This window comes from Pan paniscus, chromosome 19 (assembly GCF_029289425.2).
Source record: "Pan paniscus chromosome 19, NHGRI_mPanPan1-v2.0_pri, whole genome shotgun sequence".
NCBI classification, from domain to species: Eukaryota; Metazoa; Chordata; class Mammalia; order Primates; family Hominidae; genus Pan; species Pan paniscus.
The window spans coordinates 64367066-64391201 of record NC_073268.2 but is presented as its reverse complement, the minus strand read 5'-3'; the positions used below and the strand labels follow the sequence as shown (position 1 = coordinate 64391201).

The window sequence follows — 24136 nt, the reverse complement described above, 5'->3', positions numbered from 1 at the left end:
AGTGACCACTGATCCTTCCCATTCATTGCTTTTTTTTCACAGACCACCTCTCAGTTCCTTCTTTTACAGAGAGAAAGAAAGGAAGTAGCTGAGGGATGTAAGCCAACTTAACTAGAAGACATTAAGTTCAGTGGTTCTACATTTGTTCACATCTAAAATTACTTAATATGTAGGTGGTAGGTCCATTTGTCAAGCAGTAGAAATAGCATCGTTCCTTCCAGTAGCTCAGTGTGACAATACTGTTTCTTCTATTAAAACAATGTCTGCATTTTGGGGTTTGCAGAAATTCACTGTTTGGCATGACTTTAAGAATGGCTCTAACCAAATGGTCCATGAGAATACATAAAAACCTTTTTCAGTTCAACAGGTCCACTAAGAACCCAATAATTCTGAAAGAAACATCGAAGGCTGGAAAAACATGTCAGATGATTGTCAGCAGAATATATGTAGCACATCTCGGTGGTGCCCACGTAAGCTGCCTATATGCCAGGTATGACCTGGTGTCTGCCAGCTCCACACCTGCCCTTCTCTGCTCAGTCATGCTGGGGCTTGGAGTCTGTGAACTACCCTTCCCAGCCTCCCCTGCCAGCTGGCTTCCTGTTATGTTCTGCCAAAATAAGGCACTGTCAGGAGTTCAGAAAGCAAGAAGAGGGGTGAAGCTGTTCTTCTTCCTCTCTTTCCCCATCTGCTTCTGGCAGCATCTCTGCAAGTGTCTGTACTCTAACAGTGTTCCCCATGGCAGTGGCAGCCTCTCTTTGGCAGTCCCAGAACGAGCAAGGCAGGCCTGCTTCTGCTGCAGCCCAGGGACCAGGTCCTAGGCATCTCTAGCACTGGCTGAGCGGCAATCCCAGGAGTACTGTGGTGTGCAGCAGCGCATTTGCATCTTTGCTCTCCTAGGCTTAAGGGTGGCAGCTGCTTCACACAAGGACTAATTTCTGGATTACTGCACCTTCCCCTTTTCATTCTTTCCATCCTTTTAACAGTTTTTTTTATTTTTTTTATTTTTTAGGCAAAGTCTTGCTCTGTCACCCTGGCTGAAATGCAGTGGCACGATCTCAACTCACTGCAACCTCCGCCTCCCAGGTTCAAGCAATTCTCCTGCCTCAGCCTCCTGAGTAGCTGGGATTACAGGCCTGTGCCACCATGCCTGGCTAATTTTTGTATTTTTAGAGACGGGGTTTCGCCATGTTGGCCAGGCTGGCGGTCTCAAACTCCTGATCTCAGGTGATCTGCCTGCCTTGGCCTCCCCAAATGTTGGGATTATAGGCATGAGCCACTGCGCCCGGCCCTTCTAACAGTATTCTAACAAGTTGTTTGCATTCTGTCTCCTCTGAGTGAAATACCTAGTATGGTTACTCTTTTTCCTGATTGGCTCCCAACTGACGGAACCTCTCTGAGGGATTTAAAAAAGAAGAAGAAAAAAAGACTGGCCAGGCACGGTGGCTCACGCCTGTAATCCCAGCACTTTGGGAGGCCAAGGCAAGGTGGATCACCTGAGCTCAGGAGTTTGAAAACAGCCTAGCCTGTGGTTTTGTAGAAAACTCCATCTCTACAAAAAATACAAAAAGTAGCTGAGTATGGTGGTGTGCACCTGTAGTCCCAGCTACTTAGGGGGCCGAAGCCAGAGGATCTCTTGTGCCCAGGAGGTTGAGGCTGCAGGGAGCCGTGATCATGTCATTTCATTACAGCTGGACAACAGAGTGAGACTCTGTCTCAAAAAAATAAAATAAAATAAAATACAAAAAATTTTAAAAAAATTTTTAAATACTCCAAAAGTCTTAATTTTCAGAAAGAGTGAAGGGCGCAATGCTTCATCTATGGTTATGATTGCAAAAGTACAAACTGATTTCAATTGTTTTATTGATAAAGTCATACATCTCTAGAAGATGACAGTTTCTCTAATGTGAAGTCCCAAATTCAAGAGGATTTCCATTAGTTTCCAGAATAAGTAGCTAAGTGCACAACAGCCCTCTCTGTAAAGTTTGACTGCTACAAAAATAAGAAAACTGGTTTGCATGCTGCTAAGATGACCGAACACAAAAACATCTTTTAATAAGGAGCTGAAACCGAGTTGGGAGAAGGCTGCTTCAGTCTTCAATTTTTAGGTGCAGTGGCTCACACCTGTAAATCCCAGCACTTCAGGAGGCCAAGGTAGATCGTTTGAAACCAGGAGTTCAAGACAAGCCTAGGTAAGAAAGCGAGACTTCATCTCTACCAAAAAAAAAACAAACAAAAAAATTAGCTGGGCATGGTGGTGCACACCTGTAGTTTCAGCTACAGGGGACGAACTCCAGGGCTCAAGTGATCCTCCTGATAGCTTAGCACAGAGGTATGACCATGCCACTGCACTCCAGCCTGGGCAACTGAGCGAGACCCTGTCTCTAAACAGAAGGGAAAAAAAAGGTCTTCAATTTTGCAAAAGGGCAGCCATGCTACACCACTCAGTTGTTCATTCACGGTCTTCAACCCACTTTAAAAGGCATAATGGAAATGACAAGAAAACAGATACAAAAGGTATTTTTAAGAGGATGCGGCAGAATGTATCATAAAGTTATTACACAATAACAGTTTTTAAATGCACTTCTTGGGACTATTCCTGTGCTCTGTTATCTTCTAAACACACTTCCAGATGGCCCCATGTTCGGTGACACATTGAGGAGAGAAAGCGGCTGGTGAGGCCACACAAAAGAAAACGGAGGATGGCAGGGTGCTAGGAATGCTGGCTGAAGGGTGGGGTGCAGCTTGGGCATGAGGCCTTTAAAAGGCATATTCTTGACCAAGATGATAAATAGAGAGGACAGTAATTAAGGGAGGAAGACTGGAACTGAGAGAAAACAGGAAAGGAGAGAGTAGGGGGAAAAGATTACAAAGAGAGAAGTGAGGATGAGTACAGGGAACTCCGGGAGCACCCAATACCCCAGGGCAGGAGATGTGATTTAAGGATGGGAACATTATGGCTGTATTTGATTGGCTTACATGTAATAGTCCCCAGCCCCTTGGGGGTCACCAGTGCTACAGGGAAACCTGGGTGGGATTATATCCAGCATCCTCTCAGTGGAACTAAGGCTTTTTTTTTCTTTTTTTTTTGAGATGGAGTTTTGCTCTTGTTGCCCAGGCTGGAGTGCAATGGCGCGATCTTGGCTCACTGCAACCTCCATCTCCCGGGTTCAAGAGCTCCTTCTGCCTCAGCCTCCCAAATAGCTGGGATTACAGGCGCCTGCCACCACGCCTGGCTAATTTTTGTAATTTTAGTAGAGATGGGGTTTCAACATGTTGACCAGGCTGGTATTGAACTCCTGACCTCAGGTGGAACTAAGGTTCTTGAGCCTGACTTTGGGCGTTAATCCGCAGGAAAAGAGGTATTACTCTCTGTGGAAGTTATCACCTTCAAGATAAACACACTGGCCCTGGGAAGAAAGGTTGAATAGAGAGCCTGAAATCCTCAAAGAGAAATCCCTTGAAGGGCTCCTCTGAACTCCCATCACCCACAAACTTAAGAGTTTTCCTGGTATTCCACAATGCTGAGACATATATATTTTTTTTTTGGCGGGGGGGGGACAGAGTCTTGCTCTGTCGCCCAGGCTGGAGTGCAGTGGTGCAATCTCGGCTCACTGCAAGCTCCGCCTCCCAGGTTCATGCCATTCTCCCACATCAGCCTCCCAAATAGCTGGGACTACAAGCGCCAACCACCATGCCCAGCTAATATTTTTGTATTTTTAGTAGAGACAGGGTTTCACCGTGTTAGCCAGGATGGTCTCGATCTCCTGAGCTCGTGATCCGCCCGCCTTGGCCTCCCGAAGTGCTGGGATTACAGGTGTGAGCCACCGTGCCTGGACTGTGATAGGAGTTTTAATTTTCTCTGGTTAATGAAATTTCAGGGAAGGGATCAAAGGCGATTTTATTTCTCTTTGGTGGGTCCTGTTTCCAGGCAGATAAGGGAGCTTCAGAGAAGAGCCTCATTCTGTGCTTTGGGAGGGACAGAGGATTGAGGGACAGGAGTGGGGAGAAGGTTAAAGAGCCCCTGAGGTGTCTTTAGTTCCACGTGTCAAAGGGCCATTTTTTGACTTATTGTTTCCTGAGCCTGACATACGGAACAGGATGGCACAATATTTTGAAGATGCCAAGGAATTTTGAAATTACACTATTTTAACCTTGCCATAATTTAATGGAAAGGGGGAACACCAAGTATTTCTTCATTTTTTAAATTAAAAACTTTCTATTGTAGGCAAAATACATATAATGTAAAATTAACCGTCTTTTTTTTTTTTTTTTTTTTTTTTTTGAGTCAGAGTCTCACTCTTGTAGCCCAGGCTGGAGTGCAGTGGTGCCATCGCAGCTCACTGCAACCTCTGCCTCCCGGGTTCAAGCGATTCTCCTGCCTCAGCCTCCCGAGTAGCTGCGATTACAGTCGTGCACCACCACGCCCAGCTCATTTTTGTTATTTTTAGTAGAGATGAGGTTTCACCATGTTGGCCAGGCTGGTCTCGAACTCCTGACCTCAGGTGATCCGCCTGCCTCGGCCTCCCAAAGTGCTGGGATTACAGTGTTGAGCTACCATCTCTACTATATTTACTCACTTTCAAAAGAACCCTTTTCTGTTTTCCTTCCAGATAAGTTATACCAGCCAAAATATCAACAAAATGGTGAAAAATCTTAATTCCCTGTCTGCAAGAAAAAAAATATTTATTAGTGTTAAAAAAAAAAAAAAAAAAAAAAAAGACTGTAGAAATCCAAAAGTCATTTTGAAAGCAACGACCGTTTTAAAGGCCAAAAGAGAAATACGGGCTGTTTCGAGCGTGAATCAAAGTGTCAAAGAACATTTGGAGGCTGCTCGGTAGACATGCACTCTCTCAAGGACAACTGAGATGCATGCCTGACTGAGTCACGGCTGAGCACCCAGCGCTCAGCAGTCAGCTCCAGAACTGCAGAAAGTAACCCAGTGAGACCCGCGGTGCTGGCTACAGGTCCCCGACAGCTGATACCCAACTTCAATACAAAGATCAATTTGCTGCTAGTCCAGAGAAATTGACCTTCGTGTTCAGACTCATGGGCAGAAAAAGTCAACAGTGATTTAAAAATGAACCCCAAATCAATTATTCTAAGGAATTTAACGCTGGTTCAATGACTGAAAATTGTCATTGCCTGGCTCTGAAATAGAAAGGAAAGGTGAGCCAAAAAATAAATACCGAGTCATTGGTAAGGTTCTGTTGGAGTCAATTAATGGATCCCTAGAGCTGATTAAAGAAAAAAAAATTATTAATGCAACATCTGGAGTTAAGTTATTTAAAAGCTAATACCAGGGCTTATGCCACTGAATTTCCAAGGGACTTGGCAAAGGAGAATTATCTATTTATTTTCTAAATACCACAGATTCCCTTAAATTACCCAACCCCTCTTGCTTCATTCAAACATGTGCAACTTCAAGTGGGCGTCTACTGCATTAGATTAAATAAGTCACAAGGGCAGAGTCTCTGGACTGCAGGCGTTGCTTTGCAGTTGAGCTGCTCTCTTCACATGGGTACCACCATAATGTATGCTCCAGGGTGAAGAGCAGCAGGAGTAGGGATTTACTCACGGACAGAACAATCAATGTGGCCAACAGAGATGCTTTGTACAGAGTTACTAATTAGTGCAGCCAGGTATTAATTATTATAATTTCTAAAAATATTACAATTCCATCTTTAATTTTGTTTAGTTCCATTCAACTTTTAACAGTGATTGTTTCTTGTAAGCAACGTTAGATGTCACAACTAACATGAAAGCAAAACTGTGTCTCATTCTCTGAGCACGCACCAATAACTGGCAGGAGCTGGATGCCTCTTAAACAGAGTGGCAAGCACTAGAAAGTCAGGAAGGTAATCTGATATTTGAATTTCCATTTAGACAATATCCAAAGAAGATAATCCATGTGTGATTAACTGTGATTTTAATAACCCTACAAACCACGCACGCCTCCATTTGATTCATTTTATAGTTACAATTTTAAAGAAAGGAAAGGCATAAAATCTGTACCCAAAACATCAATTTTAGGGAACTTATTCAAAAAATTTAAAGTGTCTACCAGCTCACTTTTAAACATGTAACTAGGCTGGACACAGTGGCTCATGCCTGTTATCCCAGCACCTTGGGAGGCTGAAGTGGGCAGATCACTTGAGGTCAGGAGTTCAAGATCAGCCTGGCCACCATGGTGAAACCCCGTCTCTACTAAAAATACAAAAATTAGCCGGGGTGTTGGCCCATGCCTGTAATCCCAGCTTCTCAGGAGGCTGAAGCATAAGAATCGCTTGAACCAGGGAGGCGGAGGTTGCAGTGAGATCGCACCACTGTACTCGGGCCTGCATGACAGTGTGAGACTCTGTCTCAACAAACAAACAAACATGTAATTAAAAACAGCCCTGGAGCTATAACGCCAACTTGGGAGAAAAACATAAGGAATCTCTATCTACCAATTACTTTTGAACACAGAACCCAGAAGTAAAGATTCTCTGTAATTCTATTCCTTTATTTTCCTGCCCTAATACATACTAAAACCTGCCAAATCTTCTCCTTATCTTCCATTAAAAATTCTCTCTCTCTGGCCGGGCGCGGTGGCTCACACCTATAATCCCAGTACTTTGGGAGGCCGAGGCGGGCGTATCACGAGGACAGGAGTTTGAGACCAGCCTGGCTAACATGGTGAAACCCCGTCTCTACTAAACAAAACACAAAAAAATTAGCCAGGTGTGGTGGCGGGCGCCTGTAGTCCCAGCTACTCGGGAGGTTGAGGCAGGAGAATGGCGTGAACTCAGGAGGCGGAGCTTGCAGTGAGCTGAGATTGTGCCACTGCACTCCAGCCTGGAGCCTGGGCGACAGAGCGAGACTCCGTCTCAAAAAAAAAAATAAATAAAATAAATAAATAAATAAATAATCTCTTTCTTGTTTTGTTCCAATGAGAAAAACTATATATGTTTGAAAAAAAATTCAAATAATAAAAACACACTGAAGGTAAAAGTCTCTATTCAGGTATGATTTAACTCTGCATGTATTTAACTTGGTGTGGCTACCCTGCATGATAGGAGAGGATCAGCAAAGGTCTTGCCTATTCCCCTAGCTCATAACTGATTTAGTGTGTGTGCACGTGTGTATACAGTGTGGTGGTTAATTCTCTTCAAAGGAGTATGGAAAGAGGATGACAGAGTTGGATGGAACCTCAAAGACCATCCAGTGGCAAAATACATATAATGTAAAATTAACCATCTGAGGCCAGGGATCATTGATTTTACATATGAAAAGACATAAAGTGATTCTGCCTCTTCTCTCCCGACCCAGGCTTAGCCAGCTTTGGTAAATTCAGTCCCAACTAGAATCCAATTCTTCATTTCATTTCAATTTACGGATATAAAAGAAAAATCTATATATAAATAGTGAGCACTTGAGTGTAATGAGAACTGATGAGTTAGGCTGGGTTCACATAATATATTCAGCAGGTATTGGGATTCTATTTCTCCCATAAGTAGGTAGACAAATAGTGTCGGGAAAGCATACTTTGAGTATGCAAAACTAAGTCTGTCCCAGGACAACTGACTGTACTTCTAAACCCAGCCCTCATTTGCTGGTCCCAGCAGGTGGGTGAAAACAGATGAATTAATTGGTAAGCAAACACTACCAGAAAACCCGTACAAACACGTACACGTACATCAGTCATATCATCAATCAAGGCCCACACGGTGTAATTATTACTCAATAAGAACAGAAACCACTCTTAGAAATCATACCTTATCTTTCCAAACCACACCAAGCAAAAACAATAATCAAAAAAAGATTCTACTCTGTGATCATTTCTGACCCCTTGATGATTGCAAAAATCACTGCCTTCTAACATATTACAAAGAGTGTGGAGGTCTCTGAGGTGGTCACGGTGATAGCTCTGAGCCTGTCAGTCCCTATCAATCACCTTCTATTATAAATAAAGGTTTTCCAATTTTGCACTTCTCTCAAAGGCTTCAATTTGCCTGGATTAAGCTGAAGCGTCAACATTTGAACTTACTGCTCCTATTCCCACTCCCCAAATAAATGCTGTTAGCAGAAAAACAGGCTTTTCCACAGTAGGAACTCAAAATCAAAGCAGACAACAGTGATGTGGTCACATATAAACGATATTCTGACCACAAACACTTAACACGCGCATTATCCAAACCCCATGAGCAATCGCAGGGTACAGGATAGAGTGAATCTTTCAGGGCGCCAAGAGAAAGAAAGGTCAGCGAGTCATACATTTTAGCTCCTGAAATGAATATCCAGCAATGCCAATATATTCATCAAAGTGCCACAGTATTCTCTTAGATTACAGAAGCAAGTCTCCTAAGAGCTTTATACTATACCATTTCACTACTTAGTATATATTATCTTCATGATGGAGAAGTCATTTATCGAAAATACTCCAGGTATGTCTGGGGAGGGGAACAGTTTAAACTGATTGAAGAAGACATGTTTAAAAAAAATAATAAGAACAACTTAAGAAGAGGGACCCGCCTTATTTATCTTTGTAATAATGATAGCTAGGTAGATATTTGCTATGTTATTATTATTGTTGTTTATAATTTTTTTTGAGAAAGAGTTTTGCTCTTGTTGCCCAGGCTGGAGGGCAGTGGCGCGATCTCGGCTCACTGCAACCTCTGCCTCCTGGGTTCAAGCGATTCTCCTGCCTCAGCCTCCCGAGTAGCTGGGAATACAGGTGCCCACCACCACACTCGGCTAATTTTTTTTGTATTTTTAGTAGAGATGGGGTTTCACCATGGTGGCCAGGCTGGTCTCGAACTCTTGACCTCAGGTGATCCACCCGCCTCAGCCTCCCAAAGAGCTGAGATTACAGGCATGAGCTACCGCGCCTGGCCGGTATTTGATATATTATTATACTATAACCCTCTGGGGGTTGCAGTTCATATAAATATGGTCAAAGTTACAGTCTTATACATTTTTCTAATAAATAGATTTCATTATTATTTTAAATGACTACCTAATTGGGACAAAGAACCAGAAATAGGATGAGGAGAAGAGAAAGTGATGAGGAGAAGAGAAAGTAATGAAGAGAAAAGAGAGTTCAGAGTTAGAACAAACAGGCCTGGCGTCTGCCTAGACAGATATGAGAAAGAGAGATCGCAAAGTAGTATATTGTGACATGTTTTATTTGGCCCACATGGTTTTTTTTTTTTAATGTGAATTTATTGTCAACATTAAAATATTGGGACATTTCACTTAGAGATCCAGATTTCAGGCTTCTCTTAAAACAAATAAACAGATGATGTAGGAATTCTCAGCTGGCATTCCCACTTAGTAAAAATCTGCTGTTGACGGCTCTAGTTTGCCACTGGAGATAATCCCAGCTGCCCACTTAATGCATGAAGGCTTCCCTGTCTGGCCCTTGAAGGCATTTGAAGAGATGAAGGAAGTTTGGGGCCTGAAAAAATAGGAAGCATGGAAGAGGAAGCTTATTTTGGGACAAAGAACATGTAGACATGGAAAAGGTATTGCAGGCAATCAAGAGAAACTAGCTAGCTGGTAGCTAATGAAGACACAGACTTGGGATTCAAGTGAGGTTTGGGTCTGAGATGTGGAACTGTGAGTTACCCATGAAGTTAAATAAAAAAAGCAGATGAAGTGGTTTAAAGAAAAGGTATCAAGGAAAAGAGAGCAGAGGACTGAGCCTTAAGTATTGTCCTCAAAAGACAGGGGGGCCACGTGCGGTGGCTCACGCCTGTAATCCCAGCACTTTGGGAGGCCGAGGTGGGCGGAACATGAGGTTAGGAGTTCGAGACCAGCCTGACCAACAGGGTGAAACCCTGTCTCTACTAAAAATACAAAAAAGTAGCCAGGCATGGTGGTGTGCACCTGTAACCCCAGCTACTCAGGAGGCTGAAGCAGGAGAATCGTTTGAACCCAGGAGATGGAGGTTGCAGTGAGCTGAGATCACGCCATTGATCTCCAGCCTGGGCAACAGAGCGAGACTCTGTCTTGGGAAAAAAAAAAAAGAGAGAGAGAGAGACAGAGGAAGAGGGAAAAAATGAGAGGCCATGGAGAACAAAACAATCACCATAGGTTCCATGATCTAGTCCCAGCCTGTCTAGCTTCATTTTCCACGCCTCTCAGCAAGCAGCCTTGATCCCAGCCAGACAGGCTATGTCTTAGAGAAACCTGGTGCTGTCAATGCCTTCTTCAAATCTATTTCCCACTGCCTGGAATGCTATTTTCTCCTCTCTGCCTGTGTTACGTTTTTGTTTGTTTGTTTTTTGAAACAGTCTCGCTTTGTTCCCCAGGAGGGAGTGCAGTGGCATGATCTCGGCTCACTGCAACCTCCGCCTCCCGGGTTCAAGTGATTCTCCTGCCTCAGCCTCCTGGGTAGCTGGGACTACAGGCATGTACCGCCACGCCTGGCTAATTTGTGTATTTTTAGTAGAAATGGGGTTTCACCATGTTGGCCAGGCTGGTCTCGAACTCCTGACCTCGTGATCTGCCCACCTTGGCCTTCCAAAGTGCTGGGATTACAAGTGTGAGCCATCGCACCCGGCCTGCGTTACATTTCTATTCACCTTTCTCGAATGAGCTTGGGCCCACGCTTCACCGCTATGCTATATACGTATGTAAGAAGTCTGCACTTGCAGTCTGTAACTATATACAAACAAAAATCTTTTAAAAAGCCAAAAAATAAGCCCAAGAGTTGCCCCAAATGCCCAAGAGATGCCTGTCACAGTGTCCCCTGCACCACTATCACATTGCCCCGAGTCTGCTGCCTTCCCATTTGATTGAGCCCTCCACGAGGTCAGGGACCAGGACTCCTTCATTTTATCCTCAGTGGTGTTCAATAAATGATAACAGAAAAAAGGAAGGGAAGGAATGAGCAACTGATGTGGCGGGATAAATCTTGACATAATGCCGGGTCACAGAAGTCAAGGAAGAAGAGCTATTTCTGCCAGAGAGAACCATCTCAAATATGAGAAGTTATTCCAGGAGAATGAGGGCTGATGAGAAGCACTGGATTTCAGCAAGAATCTGCCACTAATAAGGTTGGGGTGGGGGATGGTTTCTGATACTTTACTGGAAAATAACTTGGAAATATATATCAAAAGGCTTAACACTGTTCGCACCCTGAGGCTGAATAAATCTACTTGGGAAACACATCCATAGTGGACAATGTGGGTTTTTTTTGTTTGTTTTTTTTTTACTTTTGCTTTTTTTCCCTGACCAGATCCAAGTTTTGTTTCTGTTTTGAAGGTGCTCCTGTTACATGACCTCTTGGTAGGGGGCAGCTTCTCACTTCCCATTGAGGATGTCAAAGCCACCAGATTCTTCCTCAGACTCCCTTAAGAGAGGCAGAGACACCCACGTGTTCAGCAACTCTGGCCTCACCATCCAGACCAGGACCTTCTTGCCAAGGACAGCTGCTCTTTCCTCTGGCCCTGCAGCTGTCACTTACCTGGGCCTCAAATAACCCTCCAGTCAGGGCCCCATGGTTATAAGGCAGCCAGAGTCTGCCTCTGATTCTGGTTCCTGGGAGTATCCTAATGGAAATCCTACCTGAGAGAAAAAGATCCTAAATATCGAAAAAAGCGCTATGCATTTCATGTAGCATGATTTACACAGCAAAATGTGGGAATAAACTAAGGCCCCCAAACCAGGGATACAGAAGTAAATGATGGTATTGCTACTTGATAAAATGGTACTCACCATTAGAAGTAAAATATAGCATAATGTTAAAAAACAGAAGGTTCGTTGTTGTTGTTGTTGAGACACAGTCTTGCTCTGTCGCCCAGGCTGGAGTGCAGTGGTAGGATCTCGGCTCACTGCAACCTCCACCTTCTGGGTTCAAGCAATTCTCCTGCCTCAGCCTCCCTAATAGCTGGGATTACAGGCGCCTGCCATTAGGCCTGGCTAATTTTTGTATTTTTAGTACAGACGGGGTTTTTGCCATGTTGGTCAGGCTGGTCTCGAACTCCTGACTTCAGGTGATCCACCTGCCTCAGCTTCCCAAAGAGTTGGGATTATAGGTGTGAGCCACCATGCCCAGCCAAAAGAAGGATTTAAAAATACAGTATTATCATAATCTTGTAAAAAATTACTTGCAGAAAAGATGACTGGGAGTAATAAAACATTAGGCAAATAAGTATTTTTCCCTAAAAATTCTACTTAACTTTTAAATTACAAAAGTAATACAGGCTTACTGTAATATATTCTGAAGACATAGAAAGAAAACATTGATGGGCCGGGCATGGTGGCTCACGCCTGTAATCCCAGCACTTTGGGAGGCCGAGGAGGGCCAATCACGAGGTCAGGAGATCGAGACCATCCTGGCTAACACAGTGAAACTCCGTCTCTACTAAAAATACAAAACATTAGCCAGGCCTGGTGGGGGGTGCCTGCAGTCCCAGCTACTCGGAAGGTTGAGGCAGGAGAATGGCATGAACCCAGGAGGCATAGCTTGCACTGAGCCACTCTACTCTAGCCTGGGTGACAGAGCGAGACTCCATCTCAAAAACAAACAAACAAACAAACAAACAAAAGAAAACATTGATGATCCCAACACCCAGCCCCCTGCCTTACCCATGCCCTGCCATTCCCACATCACCAATGGTGACCGCGTGCCCCTCCACACCTCTCTTCAGACTCTAACCAACACTGCACATGCAGGTCTCTCTCCTCCTTTTCTTTCCGTCCTCCCTCCCTCCTTTTCCTTAAGTGGGACCATAGTATATATGCTCCCTGCTCATTTTGGTTTGGCTTTTCACTTACCAAACTCAGAAGCAGCTTGTCTTACTAATTCTTCAGACCTCTGCTCCTGTGTTGCAGCCTCTTGGAAACCTCTGAGCCCTTGGCTGACTCAGACCCGTCTGTACTACCTGCAGTCATTAGTGATTTACAGCATGTGTCCCCCTCTCTCCTATACTCTTAAGTCCTATCTACCTTTTACCCTTTTTTTTTTTTTTTTTTTTTAAGAAACAGGATCTCATCCCTGCCCAGGCTGAAGTGCAGTGGCACAATCATAGCTCACGGCAACGTTGAACTCCTAGGTTCAAGGAATCCTCCCATCCCAGCCTCCCAAGTAGCTGGGACTATAGGCGTGAGCCACTGTGCCCAGTCCTATCTACATTTTTAGCTCCAGTTCCTAGCCCAGTACCTGGCACACAGATGATATCCACTACCTGTGCTGGCATGGATGAAGAAGAGAACAGATGAATGGGAAAACTTGAGGACAAGATGGTTTTGAAGGCAGATAGGCACTGATGAAGGACAAGGCATTTCTCCATTGATACTGAATTAAGGATGACACAGCGGGTACAGAGACAGACACACAAGAATGTAAAGAAAAAGGGGCCAAGAGATTTAACTAGCTTACCTCAATGAACCATGATAAGGGAAAGAAGAAAAAGTAAAAACAATAGCCAGATAGAAATATTCTTGATAAACAGTATGATAAATAAAGGAACTGGCATAGTTCCTTCTTTGTTCCAGATTAATTGCTTATGCTTGTGGTAAAACATTAAAAATAATTCTCTGAGAGACAAAAGTAGCTCTAAAGTCTGTTAAATAAACGAGACTACTTAGAACTCAGTTTCTTACCTATGTTTTATAAGGTTCAAAAGAGCTAATACGATAAAAAGCATGTTGGTCAGGCACAGTGTCATACATCTGTAATCCCAGAACTTTGGGAGGCTGAGGCAGGCAGATCGCTTGAGTCCAGGAGTTTGAGACCAGCCTGGGCAACATGGTGAAATCCTGTCTATAAAAAATAAAATAAAAATTAGCCAGGCATGACGGCAAGTGCCTGTAGTCCCAGGTACTCAGCAGGCTCAGGTGGGAGACTCACTTAAGCCTGGGAGGTGGAGGTTGCAGTGAGTGCCACTGCACTCCAGCCAGGGTGACAGACCAGACAGACCCTGTACCAAAAAAAAAAAAAAAAAAAGAAAGAAAGAAAAAAGAAAAAAAGCAAGCCAGGTGCGGTGGCTCACACCTGTAATCCCAACACTTTGGGAGGCTGAGGCAGGCAATCACCTGAGGCTGGGGGGTTGAGGCCAGCCTAAGCAACATGGTGAAACCCCGTCTCTACTAAAAAATACTAAAATTAGCCAGGCATGGTGATGCACACCTGTAATCCCAGCTACTTGGGAGGCTGAGGCAGGAGAATCACTTGAACTCAGGAGGCGGAGGTTGCAGTGAGCCGAGATCACACCATTGCACTCCAGCCTGGGCGAAAGAGCAAGACTCCGTCTCAAAAAACAAAAATGAATTAAACCCCACATCTTATCATAGCTGGCATTTATAAAGGACTCACTAGTACTAGTCATTGTGCCACCTAACTGTTCTCACTTAGTCTACAGAACAATCACATGTACTAGTAATTGCTATCCTCCTTTTAGAAGAGTGAAGGGAACTGAGACTTAGAGAGGGCAAGCAGCTCTCTAAGTCACCCAGGCTGTAAGTGGCAGATCCCAAATTGTGCCCCAGGACTGTTGGACGCCACACCTGTGCTCCATGCTACTACTCTTAACCAGGGTTCTGCCCCACCTCCCTAAGAAGATCACATTCAGATGAGCCGAAGGCAGATCCAATGGTCGTCGATTGAGACAGCATTAATGCAATGTCAGTTGGGTTGATTTCTAACCACATCACTGAAACACTACTAAAATCACAATAAATGTGCTTAGACAACATTACGTAATAGTCAATATGCTGAGAAGCAAGACTGTCCATCCACCCGAGTCATTCAGAATTCTTAGTCTGGTCTTTCACAATTGGCGCCCTCTGTCAGACTCAGACAAGGCTCTATTTTGAATTCTAATGAGGACCAGGCACACTGAATATTTAAACTGCAATTACAAAGATCCTACTTTTATGTAAATGTCCTTAATGGAAGTAACAGATCTGAAAATACATAGAGGTACCAGTGGAAAAATATCAGTCTAATTTGCATTTAGAAGCTAGAAAAAAAAAACAGTATTGTTTTCTACTTGATGCTATCATTGGGGTGGGGTTGGGGGAGGAAAAGGGAGGAAAATCCACACAAAGATCTCGGTAAAAATTTTAAAGCCTGTGCTCCTGAGTGAAAGGTTCACAAAGAGGTACTTGAATCCCTTGTTAAGAACTGAACAAACAAATTCATCATTGGGCCTCTCTCCTGTGTGGCCCCTTGCAGTTCAGTCTGTATTCATAACTAGAAATTCTCTCACTGCTCAAGCATCTATGACTGATATATCGGCCCATCAAGGAAGATATGCCAAGGGTAGCGAAACAAAAGGCCATTTCATGATTCACAACCTATTTTTACACTCCTTTGTGTAAAATGATGATGTGGCGGCTGCTATCCACACTGCACCCAAGTCCTCTTAAACAGTGATAGAATTGCCCTGTGAACGGTAATTGAGTTACACTCCACTGGGCTGCTTAATTCCCACCCCCTATAGTTAAAGTACACCTTGCTTGCAGTTTGATTATGCATTTGTATGTGTTCATATATAAAACAGCCAATGTGGCTTTGCACTGAGAAGAGCAGGTGGTTAACTCTTCGCTGTATCTCGAAGCTCTTGCACCAACCCTTTGCCCCTCAAACGCCTTTCTTATTAAGATCATAATTTAACTGCCTAGCATTTGGGCATTCTCTTCAAGATGCTAACATTTATCAAATGGATTATGCTTTTTTTTTCCTTTCTTCTGGTTTGTCCTCTGGTTGATTCTCTCTTCTGCTGATACCAAATATGTTCACTGGATTTTTTAATTTCAGTTACCTGTTATTTCTAGAAGTTCTATCTGGTCCCTTTTCAAAACTTCTGTGTTACTTATTATAGTTTTCGGGTTTCTTAAGATGCTTTCAAGCTTGTCATTTTAAAAATATATTTTAAAAAGTGGAATTGAGTTTATAATCAACGTCTGATAATTCTACTACTGCAATTCTGTTCAGATTCATGTCCATGGTCTATTGCTGGTCCTCACTCATGCTGTGCTGTTTCCGGGTATGCTAGAATATATTTGACTATGTGCTGGTCATTGCCCTTAGAAATTTATTTTTAGTTGGCTCCTAGCATCCTAGAATATGCTTTCCTCCAGAGGCATTTCATTTGTTTTTGCCAGGCACCTCGAGCTATAACAGGTGAGTCTGCCTCAAACCAAATTCATGGTATGATGTTTCCTGGTCTACCCTGAGTATGTATGTCCAGGGGGCAAATTCACATGTGGGCCTTTCTGGGACCACAAGTTGTCAATACTGTATTTTCCCTCCCGTCTTTTTCTTCTCCTATTCTGCTCAGTGCCAACGCTGCCCTTTCCACAACCCCCCATGGTAAGTTTAGTTCTGGTTCACTTTTACTCTGAGGGTGTAGCTCTTTGGGGTCCCAGTTTCTCGTGGGAAGGGTCTCCCATGACATTTCCTAATTAGAGTGGGTGCCCAGGGACTAAATTTCCACCCCATTTGCCTGCCCCTCTCAGGCTACAGAAGTGTCTGGCTTTATCAGATTTAAAAAAATTATTTTTATTTTTATTAATTTTTTTTCTGAGATGGAGTCATGCTTTTTTGCCCAGGCTGGAGTGCAGTGGCATGATCTCGGCTAACTGCAATCTCTGCCTCCCGGGTTCAAGCGATTCTCCTGCCTCAGCCTCCCAAGTAGCTGGGATTACAGGCACGCACCACCACGCCTGGCTAATTTTTGTATTCTTAGTAGAGACAGGGTTTCAACATGTTGGCCAGGCTGGTCTCGAACTCTTGACCTTGTGATCCACCCGCCTCGGCCTCCCAAAGTGCAGGGATTACAGGCATGAGCCACCACGCCCAGCCCTCATTTTTTTTTTTTTTTTTAAGGAAAATACTGGAAAGTGGGCCAGGCGCGGTGGCTCACGCCTGTAATCCCAAAACTTTGGTAGGCTGAGGTGGGCAGATCACCTGAGGTCAGGAGATCGAGACCAGCCTGACCAACACGGAGAAACTCTGTCTTTAACAAAAATACAAAAATTAGCCCAGCTAATACAAAAAATAATCCCAGCTACTCAGGAGGCTGAGGCAGGAGAATAGCTTGAACCTGGGAGACGGAGGTTGCAGTGAGCTGAGGTCATGCCATTGCACTCCAGCCTGGGAAACAAGAGCAAGAAGACTCCATCTCAAAAAAAAAAAAAAAAAGAAAAGAAAAAGAAAAAGAAAATACTGGAAAGTACCTAAGAGTTTAGAGGCTGAAAGCAAAACCAAGCCAGGCTAATATGAAGGTTCCTCAAACATTTAAAAACTGAATTACCATTTTATCCAACCACTCCACTTCTGCATATATACACAAAAAAGGAAAGACTTGAGCAGCTATTTGTACAGCAACATTTATGGTGGCATTATTCACAATAGCCAAAAGGTGGAACAACCTGTGTCCACGGACAAATGGATAAACAAAATGTGATATATACATAAAATGGAATTATTATTCAGCCTTATAAAGCAATGAAATTCTGATACACACTACAACATGGATGAATCTTGAAGACATCACCCTAAGTAAGCCAGATACAAAAGTATACATATGATCCCACTTACAATAGGTACCTAGAATAATCATATCTACAGAGACAGAAAGTAGAAAAGTAGTTAGCAAGGGCTGAAAGAGGGAGGAATAGGGAATTATTGTCTTGGATAAATTTCAGTTTGGGATGTTAAAAAAAGTGGCTGGGTGCAGTGGCTCACACCTGTAATCCCAGCACTTTGGAAGGACGAGGAGGGTGGATCACCCGAGGCTGGGAGTTTGAGACCAGCCTGATTAACGTGGAGAAACCCTGTCTCTACTAAAAATACAAAATTAGCCAGACGTGGTGGCGCATGCCTGTAATCCCAGCTACTCAGGAGGCTGAGGCAGGAGAATCGCTCGAACCCGGAAGGCAGAGGTTGCAGTGAGCTGAGATTGCACCATTGCACTCCAGTCTGGGCAACAAGAGCAAAACTCTATCTAAAAAAAAAAAAAAGTCCTGGACAGCCTCGGCCACGAAGTGAGACTCTATCTCTAGAATTTCTTTTTTTTAATGCCACTGAACTGTACATTTAAATGTAGTTAAGATGGTAAATATTATGCTATATATATTTTACCACAATTAATTTTTTTTTTTTTTTGATGGAGTCTCACTGTGTCACCCAGGCTGGAGTGCAGTGGCACGATCACGGCTCACTGCAACCTCTGCCTCCCAGGTTCAAGCGATTCTCCTGCCTCAGCCTCCCAAGTAACTGGGACTACAGGCGTGTACCACCACGCCTGGCTAATTTTTGTATTTGTAGTAGAGACGGGGTTTCACCATGTTGGCCAGGTTGGTCTTGAACTCTTGACCTCAGGTGATCCACATGCCTCGGCCTTCCAAAGTGCTGGGATTACACGCGTGAGCCACCATGCCCAGCCAAAAAAAATTTTTTTAAACAGGTCAGGTTAATTTTGCCAAGAGTTGCTAGACCTACTCAGTAAGTTCCACAATATGCTTTGTGTTCACAGGCATAATATTGATCAGTTGAAGGCTTAAAAGGAAATTGCTGAGAGGCTTAAATACTTGACTGACCCCCGTACAGCTTTAGAGACCACATGCTGACCTTCATCGACATGCAAAAACTAGCACTGCATGTCAACAAATGCATATATAAAATGCAAAAATTGTCCTGTAAAGGTATCAGGCGTAGGAAATAAGTACAGTTATTTGGTTGTTGATCCATAATACTGATAGAATTATTAAGTAAATATTACAAAAAGAATTGAAGAAATAACAGAAATAATGATCTCTAAAGTATTTCCATTAAAAGAATAAAGAGGTTGGGCGCAGTGGCTCACACCCGTAATCCCAGCACTTTGGGAGGCTAAGGTGGGCAGATCACCTGAGGTCAGGAGTTTGAGACCAGCCTGGGCAACATGGTGAAACTCCATCTCTACTAAAAATACAAAAATTAGCTGGGTGTGGTGGTGCACGCCTTAATCCCAGCTACTCAGGAGGCTGAGGCAGGAGAAATCACTTGAACCTGGGAGGCAGAGGTTGCAGTGAGCTGAGATTGTGCCACTGCACTCCAGCCAGGGTGACAGAGTGAGACTCCATCTCAAAAAAATAAATAAATAAATAAATAAAATATTTTCCTTTTTCAGTATCTACTTAACACTGCTATACTGATGAACTTCTCCCTTTTGAATCATTACATATAATTCTGTGGCAGATAATATATACATATATAATTAAATAAAATGAGGCATGAGATAAATGTATAGTTATTTTAAAATATGGACACAAGTTTTCAAAACGTATTTTAGTACTTCTGGGATTCCTTAAATTCTATTTTCAAAAAACAACACTTAAGAGTCCAGCTCAGAAGACATTATGACACTTCTGGGTAAAAATACTACACACCAGATATTAACATCAAATTAAAAACTGGCAACAGTGTAAGAAATATTCCACATTCATTATGACTTCATGAGTGGCATGTGCTGAGTTACTATGTTGCAAACACAAAAACTTACCAACATGTCTATGAATATATTCATTCCAAACTAGCAACATAATTGCTGAGAACAACAAAAACAACATATAAAACATTGTATGTCTTCCTGCTCTAGACATATAGTAACAAGAGCTAATACCAGTACTTGCTCACCGCACACAATGTACCAAAGATGGTTTTAAGTGATATATATACGTTAGGTTGGTGCCAAAGTCATTGCAGTAATGGCAAAAACCATGTTTACTTTTGCACCAACCGTATACATATATACCCACATACACATACATACATATATATATTACATACACACACTCATTTATTTCTCATAACAATCCTTTGAGGTCTATATCTCTATTATCCCCATTTCAAAGACGGGAAAATCGTGGCAAAAGGGAGTTTAGGCTTTCCTGAGGTCACGCAGCTAGAGAGAGTTCATGAAGCTCGGGTGTGAGGCCAGGCTCTAGAGCCCACTCTCATGACATCTATGCTCTGGCACCTCACACACGTATGGAAAGCTGGGGGAGGTGGCCAGCACTAGACACTTTACATAGTCCATACAACTGAATTTTGATAACCAAATTCTCCGCTTTCTTATAATGAGGAAACTGAGGCCCAGATTAAGAGAGAGGTGGAAGTGAACTCATATTTAGAGGTGAAGCCGGCTGGACTTCTGGGTCGGGTGGGGACTTGGAGAACTTTTCTGTCTCACTAAAGGATTATAAACACACCAATCAGCGCTCTGTGTCTCGCTAAAGGTTTGAAAACGCACCAATCAGCACTCTGTAAAACATGCCCCAATCAGCGCTCTGTGTCTAGACAAAGGTTTATAAACACACCAACCAGCACGCTGTAAAAACACACCAACCAGCACACTGTAAAAATGCACCAATCAGTGCTCTGTGTCTAGCTAAAGGTTTGTAAACACACCAATCAGCACTCTGTAAAAACGGACCAATCAGCACTCTGTAAAATGGACCAATCAGCACTCTGTAAAATGGACCAATCAGCACTCTGTAAAATAGACCAATCAGCAGGACATGGGCGGGGCCAAAGAGAGGAATAAAATCAGGCCACCTGAGGCAGCAACCCTGACCCGCTCGGGTCCCCTTCAATGCTGTGGAAGCTTTGTTCTTTCACTGTTCACAATAAATCTTGCTGCTGCTCACTCTTTTGGTCCGCACCACCTTTATGAGCAGTAACACCGGCTGCAACGGTCTGCGGCTTCACTCCTGAAGTCAGCGAGACCACAAACCCACCGAAAGGAAGAAATTCCAGACACATCTGAACATCTGAAGGAACAAACTCCGGACACACCATCTTCAAGAACTGTAACATTCACCGCAAGGGTCCACAGCTTCATTCTTGAAGTCAGCGAGACCAAGAACCCACCTGAAGGAACCAATTCCGGACACAGTATCTCTCATCTTTAAAGTTTCAGGATCTATCATAGATAACAAAGTCCCTGTGGCCAGAAGTTATGGGAGAAGACTGATAAAGCAAAATTGAGGACCAGAAGCACAGGGCAGGATGGTCGGGCAGGACAGTGGTGATAAAGGGTCTCAAGGAGACCCCATGGGGCTCCACTACCTCTGAGCTTCCAGAGTCTCTATGTGCCTGACCCTCTCTCACCCCGTTGTTCTAGCCTTCTTTCTTACTGAGCAAACACAGCCAGGGAAGGTGATGCTTCTGAAGCTGCACATCTCAGGGACCCTTGCCCAGAGCTTCCAAAGTGGACAGATCGAGAGGATCCATTACATTTTTCATATTAAAAAGGCTGAAAGTTTGGCAAAGTATGTGCTCAGATCTCTAGGTTTTTTTTTTTATTGCTATTGTAATTCTTTTTTTTTTTAAAGACACAAGGTTTCACTCTGTCACCCAGGTGGAAGTACAGTAAGACAATCATGGCTCACTGCAGCCTCAACCTCCTGGGCTCAAGTGATTCTCCTGTCTCAGCCTCCCAAGTAGCTAGGACTACAGGCACATACCACCATGCCTGGCTAATTTTTAAAATTAATTAATTTTGAGACAGGGTCTCACTCTGTCACCCAGGCTGGAGTGCAATGGCACAATCTCAGTTCACTGCAACCTTCAAGCAATTCTCCCTCTTCAGCCTCCCAAGTAGCTGGGAGGTGTGTACCACAATGGCTGGCTATTTTTTTTGTATCTTTAGTAGAGACAGGGTCTCGCCATGTTGCCCAGGCTGCTAATTTTTAAATTTTTTATAGAGACAGAGAGGTCTTGCTATGTTGCCCAGGCTGGTCTCAAACTCCTGAGCCACTGCAGGCGGCCTGTGATTCTAGTTTTCATAAATATGTCAGCTTTATAATCTTGGTGCACCCTTGTGAGACGAAGCACCCAAAAACAATTACTGTGATTACTACTGCTATTCCCATCATTTATCATCACGTACCTTTGGGCAAAGGCACTGTGCACCGGCAATACACAATTTAAACCTCACAAAAGTCTGCATCAGAATTTCTGCAGAACAAGCACCTGCAGCAGAACTGCTTGGTACACTTGTTAAATAATGAACATTCTTGAACTCCACCCTAGATCTACTCAATCAGAATCCCTAGGGGAGGGCCTCAGGATCAGTATTTTAAGCTGGCCCTCCAAGCGATTCTTATCTTGGCATATGAATCCCCATTTTACATACAAGGTATCAAGAGGTAAGGTGACTTGACAAAGATACCATCACTAAACATAGGATTTGAACTCAGTTAAGCTTGTGGTTATTTTAAGACGGCACAAAAGCAAGTGAGATCCCCTTTAAAACCTGCCAACCAGTATAATGTTACACAATTTCCCAAACCATTAATCTCTGTAAACACACAGAAAGGACTTTTAAATTAAAAACAAAAACAACAACAAAAAAACAATGAATGATATGCCCTTTGAACTCCATTTCATTTTGACCAGATTTAACCATCGTTTAGCAATTTCAGTGCTTCATCAAATGGAACTGCCTGTATCAGAAGAGCAACCAAATCCCCACAGTAATTAGACAAACAGGAAACTCAGAGCAGAGTAAATCCACAAGCTATGACAGAAACAGAGCCATAACGTAGCTATCTCTTACCACAAGAGGCTGACTTTCTGTCCACCATGTTTACCCGCCTGGTTTCATTGCGAAGTTTTTCATCTGTGTTCTCCACTAGGTTGGCAAGGTCGTCAATTATCTCTAGAAAGGAAACATACATGATTACTATTCCTGAAATACCCCGGTTCACATCACAGTATCACAGCTGTGGTTGTTCATCCTAGCAATAATGATCTCGAGTGCAGTAACTGAAAAGGTACAGAACTCATGTCGATTCTTTGAAAACTGCAATTCTGATTGTAAAAGGAAAAAAGAAAAGCAGTAGTAAAGAAGAAAACTGATTTAACACAATTCCAGCAGACAGGAGAAATGCCACATTCAGAGGAAAGAAAGCATGACCCGCTGAATTTATGCCTAGCCAAGCTGTCATTCAAGTATAAAGAACAGACAGGCCAGGCACGGTGGCTCACGCCTATAATCCCAGCACTTTGGAAGGCTGAGGAGGGAGGATTGCCTGAGGTCAGGAGTTCGAGACCGACCTGGCCAACATAGTGAAACCTTTTCTCTACTAAAAATACAAAAATTAGCCGGGTGTGGTGGTGTGCACCTGTAATCCCAGCTACTTGGGAGGCTGAGGTAGGAGAATCTCTTGAACCCGGGAGGCAGAGGTTGCACTGAGCCAAGATCATGCCACTGCATTCCAGCCTGGGCGACAGAACAAGACTCCATCTCAAAAAAAAAAAAAAAAAAAAAAGGAACAGACAGCACAGTAGACGTCAGGGACTACCTGGGCCCTTCTTGAGAAAACTACATGATGAAGAAATCTAGCCAATCAAAAGATAAAGAGATGATGGAGAGAATCAAATCCATTTAAATACTGAACTAAGAGTAAACAAATACGTGGATTAGATAACAGAAAGGTCACAACAGTACAATGTAATTCCAACTGAAAAATTAGTCAGTGGTTGCGAGTGGGGAAGGAAGGTGAAAAGAAATTGAAAGTGCTAATTTCTTCATCTCTCGCAACGAGGCATATCGAGCAGTTGAAAAGTTAATCATACAGAAACTTGTAGCCTTTTAAAATCACCAAAACTTTAATGTTTTTTGTTAAGCTTGAGGGATCTTTTAGTAATTACTATCTCTTGTAAAGAATCCTTGATGTGGGCTGGGCACGGTGGCTCACACCTATAATCCCAGCACTTTGGGAGGCCGAGGCAGGAGGATCACCTGAGGTTGGGAGTTCGAGACCAGCCTGACCAACATGGTGAAACCCCGTCTCTACCAAAAATACAAAATTAATCGGTCATGGTGGCGCATGCCTGTAATCCTACCTACTCGGGAGGCTGAGGCAGGAGAATCGCTTGAACCAGGGAGGTGGAGGTTGCAGAGAGCTGAGATTGCACCACTGCACTCCAGTTTGGGCGAGAGAGAGAGACTGTCTCAAAAAAAAAAAAGAAAAGAATCCTTGATGTGAAATTCATTTCTTTTTTAATTCTAATCTTTTTAAGTGAAATTGAGCCCTTCACAACATTTAAAATAGCATATATAGTATAGTACAGTCTTAACTATGTAAAATTATTTGTATCCATCTTTTTATATTTACAAACCTATAGGGGTATATGTGGATAATGTTAATC

The 24136-nt window shown here is 43.2% G+C and overlaps 1 protein-coding gene across 4 annotated transcripts in view; it reads right to left on the bottom strand.

Moving 5' to 3' along the window:
- The window catches only part of STX8 (syntaxin 8), a 327440-nt gene that overhangs the window by 106225 nt on the left and 197079 nt on the right, over positions 1-24136 (bottom strand). For all 4 annotated transcript variants that reach the window (XM_003818086.5, XM_057300232.2, XM_063599242.1 and 1 more), the window contains one exon: positions 22539-22640. In XM_003818086.5, coding sequence (XP_003818134.1) covers positions 22539-22640 — 102 coding nt within the window. The remainder of the gene's footprint in view (positions 1-22538; positions 22641-24136) is intronic.